A 21,481-nucleotide genomic window follows, 5' to 3' on the forward strand; every position below is an offset into this window, starting at 1 on the left:
AATAATCATACTTAAAATATACCTCTGCTTCACAACACAGCAAAACAACAAGCAAGTAATGGAATCAGGCATTTTCTGAATGCAGTGTTTTGTTTGGAGATCTTCAGTTAGCATAGACACTATTTCACCAGACTGCGTCCCTGCCAGAATCCACTGTTCTCTCTCACCAGGTAGGGTCACAAGTGCAAGACACAGGATTCTGCTGTCCGAAAAGTCCTGCAAGCAGCATAAAGTGAACGTTATTCAAAACACACAGAAAACAACTTATGATAGAATTAAAACAGTTACTTAAAGCAGAGTTCCACCCAAATGTGGAATGTCTGCTCATTTGCCTGCTCCCCTCCAGTGCCACATTTGGCTACACTGCTGAGTTACCTTACCCGCAATGTCAGCGGTAACACCCGACAGCTGATGGAAACATCAGCTGCGGTGCCGACATCGCTGGACTCCAGGACAGGCAAGTGTCCTATTATTAAAAGGCACCAGCTGCATATATGTGTAGCTGCTGGCTTTTAATGTTTGCAGCGGAGGGCGGACCTCTGCTTTAACCTGCCTAGCGGTATTCCAGAGTCGGGCTCGGGGTAAATTTGACATACCAAAAGCAGCAACCCCGAGCCAGACTCGGGATTGCATTGCAGGATACAGGGGAAGTTACTTACCTTGTCCCTGGATCCTGCGATGTGTCCCCGCTGTGCGTGCGAGCTGTCATCTCGCTCGATTCACACACTGGTGACTGCCAAGTGCCGCCAAGCTCCGTTTCCCGAGCGGGGCGAAGTTTGGTGCCAAATTCAAAAAAGTAAAAACACAGTATAGATACAGTGTACTGTAATCTTACAGATTACAGTACTGTATCAAATAATTACACATCCCCTTTGTCCCTAGTTATCTGTCCAGTGTCCTGCATGCAGTTTTATATTATAAAAACTGTTCTTTCTCCCTGGAAACTGGAGATTGTCCATAGCTACCAAAAAATGTCCATATATGTCAATAGTGGTTTTATTATACCCGGGATGACTACAAGACTCTTGTTTGGACAGATTTAAGTGCGTTATTCCTACGAATTACAGGTCTACAATATAAAACGCCAAATTTCCATGCCAAACATTGTACCACTTTCAGCATCACAATCTGACATAATTGTACCGCCAGGGAGGTTAAGAAGGTTTACATACATTGGAGCAGTGTTTCTCAACTCCAGTCCTCGGGGCGCACCAACAGGTCTTGTTTTCAGGCTTTCCATTATTGTGCACAGGTGATTTTATCAGTTTCACTGCCTTAGTAATTACCACAGCAGTTTGATCTGAGGGAAATCCTGAAAACATGACCTGTTGGTGCGCCCCGAGGACTGGAGTTGAGAAACAATGCATTGGAGAAAATAATTAGATTTTGCAAGTTTTCCCACCTACAAAGAAATGAAGGGGCTATTATTTTCATCATAGGTATATTTTAAATGATAGAGACAGAATATCAATTAAAAAATACGATACAAATGTTAAAAAATTAGTTGCAGTTCAGGGAGTAAAATAAGTATTTGATCCCCAAGCAAAACATGACTTAGTACTTGGTGGTACAGATATTTCTTGTTAGTTACCAGGTTTGCACACATCTCAGGGGGGATTTTGGTCCACTCTTATTTACAGATCTTCTCTAAATCCTTAAAGGAGAAGTCCAGCCAAAGCTTGTTTGGCTGTACTTCTCCTGTGGATCACAGGAGTGCAATTAATTTTGCACTACTGTGACCCATTTTCAGTAGAGCGGGCTGAAGTCCGCTCACTGCTGATGTCACGGATGTCAGTCCAGGCACGGTGTCATTGCGACAATAAAGTCTGGATTCGCCTGGTGCCTGGACTGACACCTGGCTCAGTCTTTCAGTGAGCCGCTGAGAGCCTGATCCGGTGGCTCCCTTCCCCTCCACAGTTTAGCTCGCAAGTGAGCGAGCAGGGGGCAGAGCGGAGAGCTGCTGACTGACAGTCTACAATTTCTCTGCTCACGGAGCTCTGAAAATGAAGTGATCGGCGGTGTTCCATCCCTCGGCTCTCATTGCAGAGGGGCCTGGGGGCAGATGCAGCATCTGACCGATTGCTGCATCCACCTAGGCAAGTTAAATCTAAAAAAAAATCGATTTCTTTACTTCTCTTTAAGGTCCCTTCCACACTGGGGTGGGAGGCACGGTGGCGGTATAGGGCCGCTAAAAATAGCGGCGCTATACCGTCGGATTTGCCGCGGGGTTCGCCTGCTAGCAGTGCAGTATTAACCCCCGCTATGGGCCGATAAAGGGTTAATACCGTTTCCCATTGTTTTAAATGGGAAGGAGCGGTATACATACTGCTCCTCTCACCGCTCCAAAGATGCTGCCGACAGGAGATTTTTTTCTCTCCCACCAGCGCATCGCCTCAGTGTGAAAGCCCTCGGGCTTTCACATTGAGTATGCAGTGCAGGAGTTTTTCAGGCGGTATAGCAGCGCTATTTTTAGCGATGTACCGCCTGAAAAACTCTTCAGTGTGAAAGGGATCTTAAGGTTTCTTAGATGTTGCCTGGCAACTCGAAGATTCAGATCCTTCCCTACATTTTTTTTATAGGATTAAAGTGGAGTTCCACCCAAAAGTGGAACTTCTGCTTTAAGTACTCCTCGCCCCCTTACATGCCACATTTGCCATGTCATTTTTTTGGGGGAGAGTGGGTTCTTTGTTTTGAAGGGGACTTCCTCCTTCTGCCTAGAGGGCTGCCTAGGCGACTCCTCCTCTCCCCCTAGGCAGCCCCTCCCTCTAGGTGATCTCCTGGGACACATGCCAGGTCCCAGATCACCACCTATCCACTCCGAGAGCGCAGTGCAACTTGCGCATGCCCTGCCGTGAAGCCACAAGAAGTCACGGCTGGGTGCCCACAGTTCCAATAAGGGAGCCGAGTAGAGGAGGAGGAGAGGAGCGGGCCTCCATGTGGCCGCATCGCTGAACCTTGGGACAGGTGAGTGATTGTTTATTAAAAATCAGCAGCTATACTTGTCTGTTCTGTTCTTTTCAACTGCTGACTTTTCATAAACTAAAAATAGCCTGGAGCTCCGCTTTAAGGTATGGAGACTGGCTAGGCTACTCCATGACCATAATGTGCTTCTTCTTGAGCCACTCCTTTACATTGCCTTGACGGTATGTCTTGGTTCATTGTCTGCTGAAAGACCCATCCATGAACCATCTTCAGTCGAGTTAATGCCAAAGAGCAAAATGTTGGTCTTATCTGACCAAAGCACTTTCTCCCAATTCTTCTCTGAATCATTTAGATGTCCATTGACAAACTTCAGATGGGCCTGTACATGTGCCTTCTTAAGGAGGGGGGGACCTTGCAGGCGCTGCAGGATTTCAATCTATGAGGGTGTATCATGCTACCAATGGTTTGTTTGGTGACTGGGGTCCCAACTACCTTGAGATCATTCACAATCTCCTCCCGTGTAGTTCTGGGCTGATCCCTCATCATCATCCTTACCCCCATGAGGCAAAAATTGCATGGAGCTCCTGACAGAAGACGATATTTATTTTGGATTTCTTCCATTTGCGAATAATAGCTCCAACAGTTGTCTCCTCCTCGCCAAGCCTCTTGGTGATGGTCTTGTAGCCCAATTCAGCCTAGTGCAGGTCTACAATCTTGACCCCAGCATCCTTTGGCAGCTCTTTGGTCTTGTCCATGATGGTGAGGTTTACATGGATGAAAGATTCTGTAGACAGGTGTCTTTTATACACATAACGAGTCGTCGTTGGGAGCACCTTCTTAAATTGACAGGACTAATCTGTGTACCACATGAGCACATACTGTAGCCAGTCTGTGGGAGCTAAAATAAGTTTCTTGGAGTATAATACAAGACAGAGGATTCTTAAACCCTTTCGCTGCCAGGTTTGTACATTGTATGGACCTGACGATGGTGGGTTTTACACCCCCCCCCCCCCCCCGGCATCTGCAGCCACCAGGAGTGTCTGTGTGTATATTTGACAAGTTGACTTCTGGCAACGACAACGGATTGCTTCCACAACTCTCCCCCTGTAATACACTGCATTACATTAATTGGTGCACATGTGAGACATTCAGGATGTCTCCTTAAAGAGAACATGTCACTAAAAAATCAAATAGGGGACTTTTTGTCCCCCATGTGATGAGAAAAACATTTAAATTGTAAACAATTAAAGTTACACTCAAGCACATAAAATGGCCCCCACGCATAAATAAATGTAAACACATGTGTTGGGGGCACCAACGAATGAAAGTGTTGATTGCGATAAACATACAACGCCACGCACACTGGAGTGAGAGCAATATTTCTATCACCAGACCTCCTTCATGACGCTAAACTGATGGACCTGTAGGGGCTTTTAATGCATCCCCTATGGAACGGAGCCTTATAGTAAAAAGTCTCCAAGGCACCCTAGGATATGAATGTGAAGGGTGTGATTAAAGGTCCAAAAAAAAGCACCACAGAATGTGGTGATTTCTGTAAGCAATGTAAGGACTACACTGATGTATGAGTAGATAGGGAGAAAAAGAACCCTTAGGCCCCTTTCACACTGAGGAGTTTTTCAGGCGGTATAGTGCTAAAAATAGCACCTAAATACTGCCTGAAAAACTACTGCCCAGCATTCTCAATGTGAAAGCCAGAATGAAAACACTGAGAAAAAAATCTCCTGCAAGCAGCACCTTTGGAGCGGCGAGAGGAGCGGTGTGTATAACGCTCCTCATTTAAAACAATGGGAAACCGCGGTAATACCGCCCGCAATGTGCCTCTGCAGAGGCGCATTGCAGGCGGTATTGACCCCTTTTCGGCCGCTAGCGGGGGATAATACCGCACAGCTATCGGCCGAATCCCGCAGCAATTCTGACGGTATAGCACCGCTATACTGCCACCGCACCTCCCAACCCAGTGTGAAAGGGGCCTTATGCTGCGTACACACGATCGGATTTTCCTTCGGAAAAACCTTGGTTGGTTTTTCCAAAGGAAATCCTCTTAAGCTTGGCTTGCATACACACGGTCACACAAACGTTCTTTTCGTCCGTCAAGAACACAGTGACGTACAACACTACGACAAGCCGAGAAAATTAAGTTTAATGCTTCCGAGCATGTGCGTCAGAATTGCTAGACTATTGGATTTTCCGAAAATTTGAGAACCAGCTCTCAATCTTTTGTTGGCGGAAATTCCGACAGCAAAAGTCTGATGGAGCATACACACTGTCGGAATTTCCGTTCAAAAGCTCACATCGGACTTTTGCTGTCGGAATTTCCGATCGGGTGTATGGAGCGTTAGTGTTTTTTATTACAAACAGAAATGTTCTCTTATGAAGGATATAGTGGCAGGTCTTTAGGGAACCAGGCAGAAGTCTAGCTATTGCAGTATTTTAATGTTTGAAGGGCATGATGGGACATGAACTCATAAATGGACAAGGGTTCTTGTGTATATACAACATCCTTGTAATATTTCCTAAAAGGAAAGGAGATAACCACCCCCTTGTGACCTCAAGCTGCAAGAAGTTGTAGGGAAACAAACAGTCTGCTTTTTGTGAAGCAGTAAACAAGAATCAGAGAAAGAACAAAAGGAGACAGCAAGAGAGACTCTGTGTACTAATTTAGCAACTACATCTAATGATTGTTAAGCAGCAATACATTACATTTTTGGTTTCGGGTTTAATACCAATTTAAAACTTATTGGTAAAAATCATACATGCACTAAAACTAACTTTTAATGAAAGTATACTGGTTAAGACAGATAATATACTGTGTACACATACAGCGGGTAAAATAAGTATTGAACACTTCATCATTTTTCTAGGTAAATATATTTCTAAAGGTGCTATTGACATGATATTTTCACCACATTGGTATCAATCCATGCATACATAGAAACCAAGACAAAGAAGTTCAGAAATGAGGTTATGTGTAATAAAATGGAATGACACAGGGAAAAAGCATTGAACATATGAAGAAAGCTAGGTGCAAAAAGACATAGAAAGTCAACACATCAGCTAAAATCTATCAGTAATCAGAAAGCAATCCTGCCCTATGTCAATGAAAATTAATATCAGCTAGTTCAGTCTCAACTGATGGCCAATAAAAAGGTGTCTCATTACCAAGGTGTTATGCAAGAAACATCTCATGATGGGTAAAAGCAAAGAGCGCTCTCAAGACCTTATTGTTGCAAAACATACTGATCGCATTGGTTTGAGAAGGATTTCTAAATTTCAGAATGTTTTCCGTGAGCACTGTTGGGGCCATAATCCGAAAGTGGAAAAAACATAATTTCATCATAAACTGGCTATGCCGAGGTGCTCTTCGCAAGATTTCTGACAGGGGAGTGAAAATAATTATCAGAAGAGTTGTCCAAGAGCCAAGGACCCCTTTGTGGAGAGCTTCAGAAAGACCTGGAATTAGCAGGTACAACGGTTTCAAAAACAATAACTAATGCACTCAACTGTCATGGCCTGTATGCACGCTCACCACTCAAGACTCCATCGCTGTAGAAAAAGTATGTTAAAGCTTGTTTAACCACTTCAATACCAGGCACTTTCCCCTTCCCGCCAAGGATAATTTTAGGCTTTCAGCGCTGTCACACTTTGAATGACAGTTACGCGGTCATACAACACTGTACCCATTTTTTTTTATCATTTTCTTCTCATAATTAGAGCTTTTTGGTGGTATTTGATCACCACTGGGGTTTTTATTTTTTCTAAACAAACTAAATAATAAAAAGTTTTTCTGTTATAAAATTGTATTTTCTCCTTCACTGATGTGCACCGATGAGGCGGCACTAATGAGGCTGCACTGATATGTAGAATTGATGGATATCGATAGGCAGCACAGATATGCAGCACTGATGGGAAGCCCTGATGATGAGGTACTGACAGGTGTTACTGATGGGCACTTGCAGGCATTTCTGATGGGGCACTGACTGGCAGCCGATGGGCTCTGATTGGCATTGTTGGTGGCACATCTGATGGGGCTGTGCTGTTAATCAATGTGATTTGATTATTTGACAAGTAGAGCCACTGATCGGCTCTCCCTGTCAGCGTGAACTGAGGAAACACATTTACCGGCACTTCCTGGTTCACCCTGTGATCAGCTGTGATTGGTCACAGCAGATCACGTGGTAAGGAGCCTCCGTCAGCCGCGATGAGGGCCCCCGTGGGCATGTGCTGGCATGTTATCCTGAAAGATGTCATATGACGTCCAGTCAGGATAGCCAAACCAGCGGGGCGGGACTTGGTAAAAGTTTGCTGCACAACATTTACACGAGCCTGTGAAATACTGGAAGAATATAGTCTGGTGAAATAAGGAACAAAAATTTACTCTTTATATGCCGTAATACACACAGTGTTTGGAGGTCAAATGGCACTGCACGTCACCCCAAAAACACCATACCAACAGTGAAGTTTGGAGGTGGGAACATTATGGTATGGGGCCATGTTTCAGCATACAGTACTGGCAAACTTCATATCGTTGAAGGAAGGATATATGGAAAAAATTTCCAAGACATTCTTGATAAAAATCTGCTACCATCTACCAGAATGATGAAGATGACACAAAACACAAAGCCAAGGAAAATCTCAATTGGTTTCAAAGAAAGAAAATAAATCTGCTAGAATGGCCCAGCCAATCACCTGACTAGATTCCAACAGAAAATCTATAGAAAGAACTAAAGATCAGAGTTCATAGAAGAGGCCCACGGAACCTTCAAGATTTGTTTGTGTGGAAGAATGGGCCAAAATCATACCTCAGCAATGCACACAACTAGTTTCTCCATACAGGAGGCGTCTTGAAGCTGTCATTATCACGGCGGAGTGGTTCAAACACAGCGCGGAGATCGAGCGGGGAGGACACCACGATGGCCGCAGAAGGACGCCGGACCGGACGAGGCCGCCGATGGATGCGATGGACGACGGGCAAGACACCGACGAGGGGCATCCAAACTAAGTATTTTTTTTCCCAGGAATTTTCCTTCAAGTTCGGGGGTGCGCGCTATACGCCGGGGCGCGTTATAGCAAGATAAATACGGTACTTTTTTCCTGTGTCATTCCACATAACCTAATTTCTGAACTTTTGTTTTGGTTCCTTTGTATGTATGGATTGTTGCCGACATGTGGTGAAAAATTCATGTCATATTTACCCAGAAAAGGGTGATGTGTTCAATACCCATTTTACCCACTGTATATAAAGAGTATTTGCTACAACTCATATTTGACTACACATGTAGACCATCATGGACGATACCTTTAGGTTACCTAAAGTGAGGGCTTTCCCTCAAGTTGCATACAATGTTGTGAAAAAGAATTTGCCCACTTTCAGATTTTTTTTTGTTTTTTTTTGGCATATTTGTCACACTTAAATGGCTCAGATGATCAAAATGTGTTATTACACAAGGATAAACCGAGTAAATCACAAAATGCAGTTTTTAAATGATGGTTTTAATTATTAAGGCAAAAAAAGCTGTCCAAACCTGCCTGGCTTTATGTGAAAAAGTAATTGCCCCCTAAACCTAATAACTTGGTAACAACTGCAATCAAGTGTTCGAGATAACTGCCAATGAGTCTTTCACATTGCTGTGGAGCAATTTTGCCCCACTCTTTGCAAAATTGTTTTAATTCAGCCACAATGGAGGGTTTTCCAGCATGAACGGCCTGTGTAAGGTCATGATACAGCATCTCAATTGGACATTCTCCTTTAAGATTTTCTGGTAGAGCTCAGAATTCATAGTTCCATCAATTATGGCAAGTCATCTAGGTTTGTAGACCATCACGCTACCACCACCATGTCTGACTGTTACCATGATGTTCTTGTTAGGAAATGCTGTATTAGTTATCTTGTTCAAAATTGTATTAAAGCTTAACAGAGATTACAATAAAAAAGTGAACTTTATCGAGTATATAGTAGGATCACTTAAAAAGTTATGCTATTAAGTACAAATGACAAGGTAAAAATAGTCAACATATGTAACCAAGGTAAGCAAATCCAGAAGCTAAATATGCAATGCTGTATTAGTTTTATGCTAGATGTAACGGGACGCACACCTTCCAAAAAGTTTAATTTTTGTCTCATCAATCCACAGAATATTTGCCCCGAAGTCTTGGGGATAATCCATATGTTTTTTGGTAAATGTGAGATGAGTCTGTGTTCTTTTTGGTCAGCAGTGGCTTCGGCCTTGGAACTCTCCCATGGATGCCATTTTTGCCCAGTCTCTTTCTTATTGTTGAATCATGAACACTGATCTTACCTGAGGCAAGCAAGGCCTGCAGTTCTTTAGATGTAGTTCTGGGTTCTTTTATGACCTCCTGGATGAGTCGTCATCATGCTCTTGGAGTAATTTTTGTAAGCCGGCCACTCCTGGAAAGGTTCACCATAGTTATCTCTATTTGGGGATAATGGCTCTCCCTGTGATTCACTGGAGTTCCAAAGCCTTAGAAATGGCTTTGAAACCCTTCCTAGACCGATACACATACATTACTTTGTTTCTAATCTGTTCTTGAATTTTTTTAGATTGTGGCATGATGTCTGTTTTTTTGTGATCTTTTAGAATGCTTCACTTTGTCAGACAGCTTCTATTTGTGGAATTTATTGATTCAACTGGCAGTCATCAGGCCTGGGTGAGGCAAGTGTAATTTAACTCAGCTTTCCAAAAAATTGTGGTTAATCCGTTTATTCATGATTCAGCATGGGAGGGGGCAATTACTTTTTCACCTCACTGCATATAGTAAATGGTTACAAACATGAACAAGGTTGTGGGCTGCTATTCATTCTTAAAAAAACAGAATTCATAGACATGCATACTGCAGTTTGGCATTATTCTATTAAGCTGACCATAGTGCCAACTTAAACATTATTGCCCCAACAAAAATGTACATATGGAAATAGGAGAGATGGTAAGCCTTATAGATCTACATTTCCAGTTAAGATAAAATACATTTTGTTTGAATTATTAGGTTTGAAACATTATTTCCAAATAACCAAGACCAACATTTGCAGCTTTAAGATGCAATGATGCAATGTTTTATCACCTCAGGTAAGTACTGCAGTTCAACATCCAACATGCTGTTTGAGACACAGTGTCAACTTTATAGTGAGATTAAAAAAAAAAAAAAGAAGAATTAGAAATTACCTCACAAGTGTGTCCACCTTTAACTAAATTCAAGGAGGAAATCTGTCCCTTATCGGTGCTGCCGCTTCCGACCCAAACAGTGGGATTCCTGACACGAGGACTTGTCGTTACAATGCATTCAGCTGTAAGATGGCTTGGTACCACGAGGTTCCTCATCAAACAAAGAAGTTCTGAAGAATTTAAAATTTCATAAACCTATAAAAAAACGAACAGAAAGTATGATTATTTTCAAAATAAAATATCTTAAAACAGCACACAGCAAAAATGGTATTCTGTTAATGTTATTGTCTATGTTAAATATTTATTCCTTTATAAAAAGTGAGTACCAAGTATCCCTTGTAGTCCTACCATATCTCTAGTACCAGTTATGGACATGTATTACAAAATGGTTAATACCTTGCGCCAATTATTGTAATTAAAAGGCTGTTACTCCCCTGGCTTAACCACTTAAGCCCCGGACCAATACGCTGTCTAAAGACCCAAGGTGTTTTTACAATTTGGCAATGCGCTGCTTTAACTGGTAATTGCGCGGTCATGCAATGTTGTACCGAAACGAAACTTGCGTCCTTTTCTTCCCACAAATAGAGCTTTATTTTGATGGTATTTGATCGCCTCTGCGATTTTTATTTTTTTGCGATATAAACGCAAAAATACCGTAAATTTTGAAAAAAAATGATTTTTCTTATAACAAAAAGTAAAAAAAATCGAATAAACTAAATTTTAGTCAAACATTTAGGCCAAAATGTATTCAGCCACATGTCTTTAGTAAAAAAAATCGCAATAAGCGTATATTTATTGGTTTTCGCAAAAGTTATAGCGTCTACAAACTAGGGTACATTTTCTGGAATTTACACAGCTTTTATTTTATGACTGCCTATCTCATTTCTTGAGGTGCTAAAATGGCAGGGCAGTACAAAACCCCCCCAAATGACCCCATTTTGGAAAGTAGACACCCCAAGGAAACTGCTGAGAGGCATGTTGAGTCCATTGAATATTTAATTTTTTTGTCCCAAGTGATTGAATAATGACGAAAAAATAAAAAAAAAAAATGTTTACAAAAAGTTGTCACTAAATGATATATTTCTCACACATGCCATGGTTATATGTGGAATTGCACCCCAAAATACATTCTGCTGCTTCTCCTGAGTACGGGGATACCACATGTGTGGGACTTTTTGGGAGCCTAGCCGCATACGGGGCCCCAAAACCCAAGCACCGCCTTCAGCATTTCTAAGGGCACAAATTTTTGATTTCACTCCTCACTACCTATCAAGGTTTCGAAGGCCATAAAATGCCAAAATAGCAAAAAAAAAAACCAAATGACCCCATTTTGGAAAGTAGACACCCTAAGCTATTTGCTGAGAGGCATGTCGAGTCCATGGAATATTTTATATTTTGACACAAGTTGCGGGAATATGACAAACTGATTTTTTTTTGCACAAAGTTGTCACTAAATGATATATTGCTCACACATGCCATAGTTATATGTGGAATTGCACCCCAAAATACATTCTGCTGCTTCTCCCGAGTACGGGGATACCACATATGTGGGACTTTTTGTGAGCCTAGCCGCATACGGGGCCCCCGAAAACAAAGCACCGCCTTCAAGATTTCTAAGGGCATACATTTTTGATTTCACTCCTCACTACCTACCTATCACTACCTATCACAGTTTTGAAGGCCATAAAATGCCAAGATGTCACACAACCCCCCCAAATGACCCCATTTTGGAAAGAAGACACCCCAAGCTATTTGCTGAGAGGCATGTTGAGTCCATGGAATATTTAATTTTATGGCCCCAAGTGATTGAATAATGACCAAAAAAAAAAAAAAAAAATTTTTACAAAACGTTGTCACTAAATGATATATTTCTCACATATGCCATGGGCATATGTGGAATTGCACCCCAAAATACATTCTGCTGCTTCTCCTGAGTACGGGGATACCACATGTGTGGGACTTTTTGGGAGCCTAGCCGCGTACGGGACCCCGAAAACCAATCACCGCCTTCAGGATTTCTAAGGGCATAAATTTTTGATTTCACTCCTCACTACCTATCACAGTTTCGAAGGCAATAAAATGCCAAAACAGCACAAAACCCCCCCAAATGACCCCATTTTGGAAAGTAGACACCCCAAGCTATTTGCTGAGAGGCATGTTGAGTCCATGGAATATTTAATTTTTTTGCCCCAAGTCACTGAATGACCAAAAAAAAAAAAATACAAAACGTTGTCACTAAATGATATATTTCTCACACATGCCACGGTTATATGTGGAATTGCACCCCAAAATACATTCTGCTGCTTCTCCTGAGTACGGGGATACCACATGTGTGGGACTTTTTGGGAGCCTAGCCGCGTACGGGGCCCCGAAAACCAAGCACTGCCTTCAAGATTTGTGTGAGTGAAATCAAAAATTTATGTCCTTAGAAATCTTGAAGGCGGTGCTTGGTTTTCGGGGTCTCATACGCAGCTAGGCTCCCAAAAAGTCCCACACATGTGGTATCCCCGTACTCAGGAGAAGTAGCAGAATGTATTTTGGGGTGCAATTCCACATATAACCATGGCATGTGTGAGAAATATATCATTTAGTGACAATGTTTTGTACATTTTTTTATTTTAATTTTTTTTGGTCATGATTCAATCACTTGGGGCAAAAAAATTAAATATTCCATGGACTCAACATGCCTCTCAGCAAATAGCTTGGGGTGTCTACTTTCCAAAATGGGGTCATTTGGGGTTTTTTTGTGCTATTTTGGCATTTTATGGCCTTCGAAACTGTGATAGGTAGTGAGGAGTGAAATCAAAAATTTGCGCCCTTAGAAATGCTGAAGGCGGTGCTTGGTTTTCGGGGTCCCGTACGCGGCTAGGCTCCCAAAAAGTCCCAAACATGTGGTATCCCCGTACTCAGGAGAAGCAGCAGAATGTATTTTAGGGTGCAACTCCACATATAACCATGGCATGTGTGAGCAATATATCATTTAGTGACACATTTTTCTTTTTTTTTTTCTCATTATTCAATCACTTTGGACAAAAAAAAAAAAAATCAATGGACTCAACATGCCTCAGCAGTTTCCTTGGGGTGTCTTCTTTCCAAAATGGGGTCATTTGGGTTTTTTTTGTGCTATTTTGGCATTTTATGGCCTTCGAAACTGTGATAGGTAGTGAGGAGTGAAATCAAAAATTTACACCCTTAGAAAGCCTGAAGGCGGTGATTGGTTTTTGGGGTCCCGTACGCGGCTAGGCTCCCAAAAAGTCTCACACATGTGGTATCCCCGTACTCAGGAGAAGCAGCAGAATGCATTTTGGGGTGTAATTCCACATATGCCCATGGCATGTTTGAGCAATATATCATTTAGTGACAACTTTGCGCAAAAAAAAATATATATATATATATATATATTTATATTTCCCGCAACTTGGGTCAAAATCTAAAATATTCCATGGACTTAAGATGCCTCTCAGCAAATAGCTTGGGGTGTCTACTTTCCAAAATGGGGTCATTTGGGGGGGGTTTTCAATTGTCCTGGCATTTTATGCACAACAATTAGAAGCTTATGTCACACATCACCCACTCTTCTAACCACTTGAAGAAAAAGCCCTTTCTGACACTGTTTGTTTACATAAAAACATATTATTTTTTTGCAAGAAAGTAAAGTTGAACCCCCAAACATTATATATTTTTTTAAAGCAAAGGCCCTACAGATTAAAATGGTGGGTGTTGCAAAAAAAATTTCCACACAGTATTTGCGCAGCGTTTTTTCAAACGCATTTTTTGGGGAAAAAATACACTTTTTTTTATTTTAAAGCACTAAAACACACTATATTGCCCAAATTATTGATGAAATAAAAATTATGATCTTAGGCCGAGTACATGGATACCAAACACGACATACTTTAAAATTGCGCACAAACGCGCAGTGGCGACAAACTACATACATTTTTAAAAGCCTTTAAAAGCCTTTACAGGTTACCACATTAGATTTACAGAGTAGGTCTACTGCTAAAATGACTGCCCTCGATCTGCCCTTCGCGGTGATACCTCACATGCATGGTGCAATTGCTGTTTACATATGACTCCAGACCGACGCTTGCGTTCGTCTTTGCGCAAGAGCAGGGGGGGACAGGGATGCTTTTTTTTATTTTTTTATATATTTATTTCGCTTTTTTTATTTTATTTGTTAACTGTTCCTTCCATTTATTTATTTTTTTACCATTTTTATTGTTATCTCAGGGAATGTAAATATCCCTTATGATAGCAATAGTTAGTGACAGGTACTCTTTTTTTTTTTTAAATGGGGTCTATTAGACCCTAGATCTTTCCTCTGCCCTCAAAGCATCTGACCACACCAAGATCGGTGTGATAAAATGCTTTCCCATATTCTCAATGGCGCCGTTTATATCTGGGGGGGGGGGGACATTCCCTCCCACTGAATGTAAAAGCAGTCTAGAGGCTAATTAGCCGCTAGGACTGCTTTTACATGAAAGCCGACCGCTGGCTGAAAAGAATGATACCAAGATGATGCCTAAACCCGCAGGCATCATTCTGGTATAACCATTCAAAGTCCTGCAACATACCAGTACGTTGATGGTTCTTGTTGGACATGTATTGTAATCTTTTTTTTTTTCATGCAGCCTGTTGGCTGAACAAAAAAAAGATTGATCGGTGGGTATGCCCACCATTAGAATACCTCCCTTCATCCACCCACTTCTAATGATGGGCATACATGCACCATTTATATATGCCGAAGCATGGGGGCATCCTCCCGCAAAAAAGTTATGCCGCGTACGGTCGGACTTTTCTATGCCGCGTACACACGGTCGGACTTTTCTATGCCGTGTACACATGGTCAGACTTTTCCACAGGAAAGCCTCCGTAGGAATGTCAACCGTATGTACGCGGCATTAGGAGCAAAATCGCTCCTCCGCCCCTAATGCCCCCATGCTCCGGCATATATGCTCTTTTTTGAACTGTAGTGGTGAAATCACCTCCTACAGCATTGGAGTCGCGGCTTTATATATCGTGGGAGCAAACGCTGTTGCTGTCACGCTAAATAAATCCGCACTGCAACTGAATGGCGTACCTGCTAAGCAAATGATGGTTAACATTAAAACAAAGTAACATTCCAGTATAACAGTAAGATCATACCATACCTGCAAAGCAAATACCTATAAAAAAACATAGTAAAAAATAAAACATTTTTTAACGCAACCTGTGCCTAAAATATATATATGCCAAAGCATGGGGGCATCCTCCCGCAAAAAAGTTATGCCGCGTACGGTCGGACTTTTCTATGCCGCGTACACACGGTCGGACTTTTCTATGCCGTGTACACATGGTCAGACTTTTCCACGGGAAAGCCTCCGTAGGAATGTCAACCGTATGTATGCATGCAAAATCGCTCCTCCGCCCCTGCTGCCGCATGCTTCGGCATATATGCTCTTTTTTTTAACTGTGGTGGTGAAATCACCTCCTACAGCACTGGAGTCGCGGCTTTATATATCGTGGGAGCAAACGCTGTTGCTGTCAAGATAAATAAGTCCGCGCAACAGCTGAATGGCGTACCTGAAAACAGTAAAATAAATTACATACCTGAAAAGCAAGCATGAAAAAACATAACAACAATAAAACTTTGCAGAATAGAATACAGTAAAAAAGAGCAGAACAATAGAGAGAGAATAGAGAGGGAGAGAACAATAAAACGACAACTATTTTTGGTTTTTTTATTTTATATTTTTTTGTGTGTTTTTATTTTTTACTTTTTTTTTTTTTTTTTTTACACTTTTTTTTGTAACTGTGAACTGTAACTTCAACTTTTCGGTTCCAGGTTTGGGTCTCTCAAAATGCGATGGCATCTTGGGAGACCCTGTGTGAGTGTGCCTAGCCTGTGAAATGTTTCACCCTACACTAATAATTAACGTGTGTGTGGAAGCGTTCAAAACATTCACCAATACAAAGACCAGGATTGCCAGGACATTTGGGACAAAAATAACGGGTGTCACGCCTAAATCCGCGCTTGGTACAGACACGACATTTTCTTTGGGGGGCTCGTTGGGTAGGGGTACTCTGGAGGACATAAGAAAAATGCCTCTCATGCAGTCGGCTTACTGCATTTGGTAGGAGATGGTGAGGTACAATACCGCCTGGATACAGGAGTTCTGTGATGATATCCCTCTGGAATTGAAGGAAGGATTCATTCCGTCCTGAAGCTCTGTATACGACATGAGCATTCAGTAGAGCCAATTGAAATAAATGTAGAGACACTTTTTTGTACCAGCGTCTCGTCTTACGGGCAATATGATACGGCGCCATTAACTGGTCGTTGAGGTCCACCCCTCCCATGTTTTGGTTATATTCGTGGACACAGAGGGGTTTCTCCACAACACCAGTCGCCGTACGAATTTGGACTGTCGTGTCTGCGTGAAGGGTGGTAAGAACGAAAACATTCCTATTGTCCCGCCACTTCACAGCGAGCAAATTTTTACATCTGCAGCAGGCTCTCGCCCCCGGCCTAACACGGGCATCTACAAGCCGCTGGGGGAAGCCCCGGCGATTAGGTCGCACGGTGCCACATGCTCCAATCTGTTGATCAAATAAGTGGCTAAAAAGTGGCACGCTGCTGTAAAAATTGTCCACATACAAATGGTACCCCTTTCCGAATAAGGGTGACACCAAGTCCCAAACAATCTTGCCAGCGCTCCCCATGTAATCTGGGCATCCTTCCGGCTCTACCTGACTATCTTTTCCCTCGTAAACCCTAAAGCTCCATGTGTAGCCTGTGGCCCTGTCACAGAGCTTATAGAGCTTGACCCCGTATCTGGAACGCTTGCTGGGAAGGTACTGTTTGAAAGACAAGCGGCCAGCAAATTTAATCAGGGACTCATCAACGCATACAACCTGCTGGGGATTAAACAAGGCTGCAAAACGTTCGTTGAAATGGTTTACGAGGGGCCGAATTTTGTAGAGCCGGTCAAATTCAGGGTCTCCACGTGGACGACAAAGTGCATTGTCACTGAAATGCAGGAACCGCAGGATCGCCTCGTATCGTTTCCTGGCCATGTGAGCAGAGAAAATGTACATATGGTCAATGGGATGTGTGGACCAATACATCCGCAATGACGGAAATTTGTGTATGCCCATGTTGAGGGTAAGGCCCAGAAAGGTCTTACATTCGGAAACCTCGAGAGGTTTCCATTGTTTGGCAAGGCGAGACTGGGGGTTAGCGGCGATGTAAGTACCAGCATATAAATTAGTCTGGTCCACAATAGATCTATAGAGATCTTCCGTGAAATACAGCGAATAAAAATCAAGTGACGTAAAGTTCGCTGTATCCACCTGAATACCGGGTTGGCCAGTGAATGGGGGAAGTACAGGTGCTGTAGAAGTGGTGGGGACCCAATCAGGATAGGCAAATTCTACAGGAAGGGCACTATGGGCACGACGGGCCTGTCTCTGTCTTCTTCTTGGTGGCAGCGGGACACTACTTGTGCTTGCCACATCGCCAGCTTCAACTGCACTTATGGGACTCGCCACGTCACCAAGTGTTACTGCAGTGCTGGATAAACGACCAGGGTGTACTAGGCCGCTGGTGCTTGCCAATTCACCAGAAGGAATAGCGGCGCTAGTACTGGATCTCTGCTCCATACGAGGGTCCTGCGGTTCTTGCTGCTCAACAACATCAGAATGGGATCGGGTACGCCTGGCCTTAGCAGGGACCTCAACTTCGTCGTGCGAGCTATCTGACATGGAGCCGCTGTCGTAAATGGGTTCATATTCTGAGCCAGAATCTGTCGGATGCGTGACCTCCTCCTCTTCACTATCTGACATGCACATGAACTCCAAGGCCTGCTTATCATTGTACCTTCGGTTTGCCATTTTGGACTCTAAATTTAGTGGTACAATGGTAAGGATTCACAGGTAAAAAAAGCACCTGACTATAGAAAAGCAAATGTAGAAAACGCTTAAAAAAAAACTGTAAGCGATCGCAGGGATCAGGCCTGTCTCTGCGAACGCTGCAGTTATGTGTCTTGTGTTTTGTAAGTGACAGTGATCGATCGATACTGCACTTGGGTGGGTTGGGCTGGGCAGAGGGGGAAAACGCAGGTGCTAGCGGGTATCTGGGCTGATTCCGCTAACAATGCGTTTTTGGGTACCCTAAACTGCTGGGTACGCTAGTATAGATCTGATCAGGTATCGATCCGTTCAGATCCTATACCACTAAGGGGGGTGTATGCTTAGCGAGTGGGTGTAAGCGGTACTGGCTCTAACCTAACGCTGCCTGGGGCGACGCAGACCCTGACTGGCGCTAAAATTAAATTTATATCACCCGCCGGGTGATCAGGGGGTTAAACCTATTGGGTTATATACGGCGGGTGCTCTGATGCTATAAACAGCAAACTAACCAACCAGCGTCAACCGTAACACTTATACGGTGATCACTGGTGAAAGGGTTAACTAGGGGGCAATCAGGGGGTTAAAACCTTTATTCGGTAATATATGGGGGTACCTAACGCTTTCTAAAAACCTGGAGGCGAACCTAAAATAACTAAATAACTAACTGGCTAACCACGTCACCAGTGACACTTATACAGTGATCAGTGGTGAAAGGGTTAACTCTAGGGGCAATCAGGGGTTAAAACCTTTATTTATGGGGGTACCTAATGCTATATAAACCTGGCGGCGAACCTCAAAAAAAACTAACTGCCTAGCGGCAACAGTGACACTAATACAGCGATCAGAAACCGATCGCTTAGTGACACTGGCAATAGGGGTGAAAGGGTTAACTCTAGGGGCAATCAGGGGTTAAAACCTTTATTTATGGGGGTACCTAACGCTATATAAACCTGGCGGCGAACCTCAAAAAAAACTAACTGCCTAGCGGCAACAGTGACACTAATACAGCGATCAGAAACCGATCGCTTAGTGACACTGGCAATAGGGGTGAAAGGGTTAACTCTAGGGGCAATCAGGGGTTAAAACCTTTATTTATGGGGGTACCTAACGCTATATAAACCTGGCGGCGAACCTCAAAAAAAACTAACTGCCTAGCGGCAACAGTGACACTAATACAGCGATCAGAAACCGATCGCTTAGTGACACTGGCAATAGGGGTGAAAGGGTTAACTTTAGGGGCAATCAGGGGTTAAACCTTTATTGGGGGGGGGGGGTAGGGGGCTACCCTGGACCTAAAGGGGCCTAAACCTAACTGCCCTGACACTTTTTTCTGTCACACTGACACTAAAAGCAGTGATCAGAAAATAAATGATCACTGCAATCAGTGACACTGTGACAGGGGGTGATCTGGGGGTGCTGGGGGGGTGATCGGGGGGGGTTATGTGCCTATGTGTGCTGTGTCAGTGTGCTGTTGGTGCAACTCACAGTACTGACGTCTTCTCTCCTCTGGAACCAAACGAAAAGACCGCCAGAGGGGAGAAAACGTCACTTCCTCCCTGCCTGTGTTTACAGTTACACAGGCAGGGAGGGCTCAGGTGGAATCTGATTCGCCGAGGGAGATCGAGAGGGGACGGCTGGAAACCAATAGCCGCCCCCTCCTCCCGGACCTCCCGTACACCGTTCCCGGCCCTCGCATGTACCGGAGGGGGTCCCGATCGGACCCCCGAACCCAGGTAAGGCGGGGACGTACCTGTACGCCCATGTGCCTGTACGTGCCATATTGTGGACGTATATGTACATGCGGGGGTCGGGAAGTGGTTAAGGTAGATGTATTCTACTTTTAGGGAAATTGTATTTAATGTGAGGAGGCGCACATTAGACCTAGTTCAGTCCAAATACTACTGTGACTGTTAAATAAATATCTGGTGAATATTAGATACTATATTAAAGTGCAATGTGTCAAATATATAATCAACCAAATATTAAACATCCAATAGTGAATACAACATATACATGAACTTCAGTGACTAAACGGTGGAACGCACATCAAATAGACAGCGTGAGGCACCATTGTTTTAGGGACACGCAAGAAGCCTCAGTCCCGGGGCAAAGGCACATATCTATGTAAGCATTAAACACTATGGACATGTATTACCAAGATTCCCTCATCATCTATTATTAAATAAAAAATCTTTTTCTTCTGAAATCTATGTGACTTCCGACATGCATAACATCCCTTGCAGGGAAAGAAACCCTTTCCCAAAAAGAATGTATAGCTCGTTTTTGGAGGAGGTTCAACTACTGATTTTACGATTAGATCTCTTAGAGTCGGTGCTCTCTTATAAATAATCCGCGGTTGGTCTGGAAGGATTTTCTGCAGGTCTTTGTTGTTTAAGATGTGCCAATGCTGCTTAATCACCTTGGCAACATCTTTATGTTGGGAGTTGTAGTCCAGGATTAGTCCCGGTCAGTGGTGGCTGGTGCTCCATTATTTTGGGGGGGCGCAAACAAAGCCCCAACCAACCCCCCCCCCCCGGTCACTCGCCCACAATAGGTCCTACAGATATATATACAGACAGACCAATAGAAAGACAGACAGGCATTGTGTGGAAATAGAGACAGATGGATAAATATGCAGACAGATAAATAGACAGATGGAGAAATAGATAAACATTGGGTAGGAGGGGGGGGGGGGGCAGATAGATAGATAGATAGATAGATAGATAGATAGATAGATATGCAGATACATAGATAGATATACAGATACATAGACAGACAGACAGATAGATAGACAGATAGATAAACATATAGATAGATAGATAGATAGATAGATAGATAGATAGATAGATAGATAGATAGATAGATAGATAGACAGACATTGGATCTAAGGGGAAGAATGAGAGATAGATAGATAGATAGATAGATAGATAGATAGATAGATAGATAGATAGATAGATATGCAGATACATAGATAGATATACAGATACATAGATAGATAGATAGATAGATATACAGACATTGGGTCTAAGGGGAAGAATGAGAGATAGATAGATAGATAGATAGATAGATAGATAGATAGATAGATAGATAGATAGATAGACAGACATATAGATAGACATATAGATAGATAGACAGATAGATAGATAGACAGATAGATAGATAGATAGATAGACAGACAGACAGATAGATAGATAGACATACAGATAGATGGACAGACAGACAGATAGATAGATACATAGATAAACAGACAGACAGATAGATAAACATACAGATAGACGGACAGACAGATAGATAGATAAACATACAGATAGATGGACAGACAGATAGATAAACATACAGATAGATGGACGGACAGACAGACAGATAGATAGATAGATACATAGATAAACAGACAGACAGATAGATAGATAAACATACAGATAGACTGACAGACAGACAAACAGACAGATAGATAGATAGATAAACAC

The 21,481-nt window shown here is 42.8% G+C and overlaps 1 protein-coding gene across 5 annotated transcripts in view; it reads right to left on the minus strand.

Moving 5' to 3' along the window:
- Positions 1 to 21,481, minus strand: part of LRRK2 (leucine rich repeat kinase 2) — a 376,481-nt gene that overhangs the window by 25,735 nt on the left and 329,265 nt on the right. For all 5 annotated transcript variants that reach the window (XM_040343608.1, XM_040343610.1, XM_040343612.1 and 2 more), the window contains 2 exons: positions 10,122 to 10,316; positions 23 to 216 (listed from right to left, as the gene is read on the minus strand). In XM_040343608.1, the coding sequence (XP_040199542.1) occupies positions 23 to 216; positions 10,122 to 10,316 (389 nt within the window). The remainder of the gene's footprint in view (positions 1 to 22; positions 217 to 10,121; positions 10,317 to 21,481) is intronic.

The sequence above is a fragment of the Rana temporaria genome, chromosome 3 (assembly GCF_905171775.1).
Source record: "Rana temporaria chromosome 3, aRanTem1.1, whole genome shotgun sequence".
NCBI lineage: Eukaryota > Metazoa > Chordata > Amphibia > Anura > Ranidae > Rana > Rana temporaria.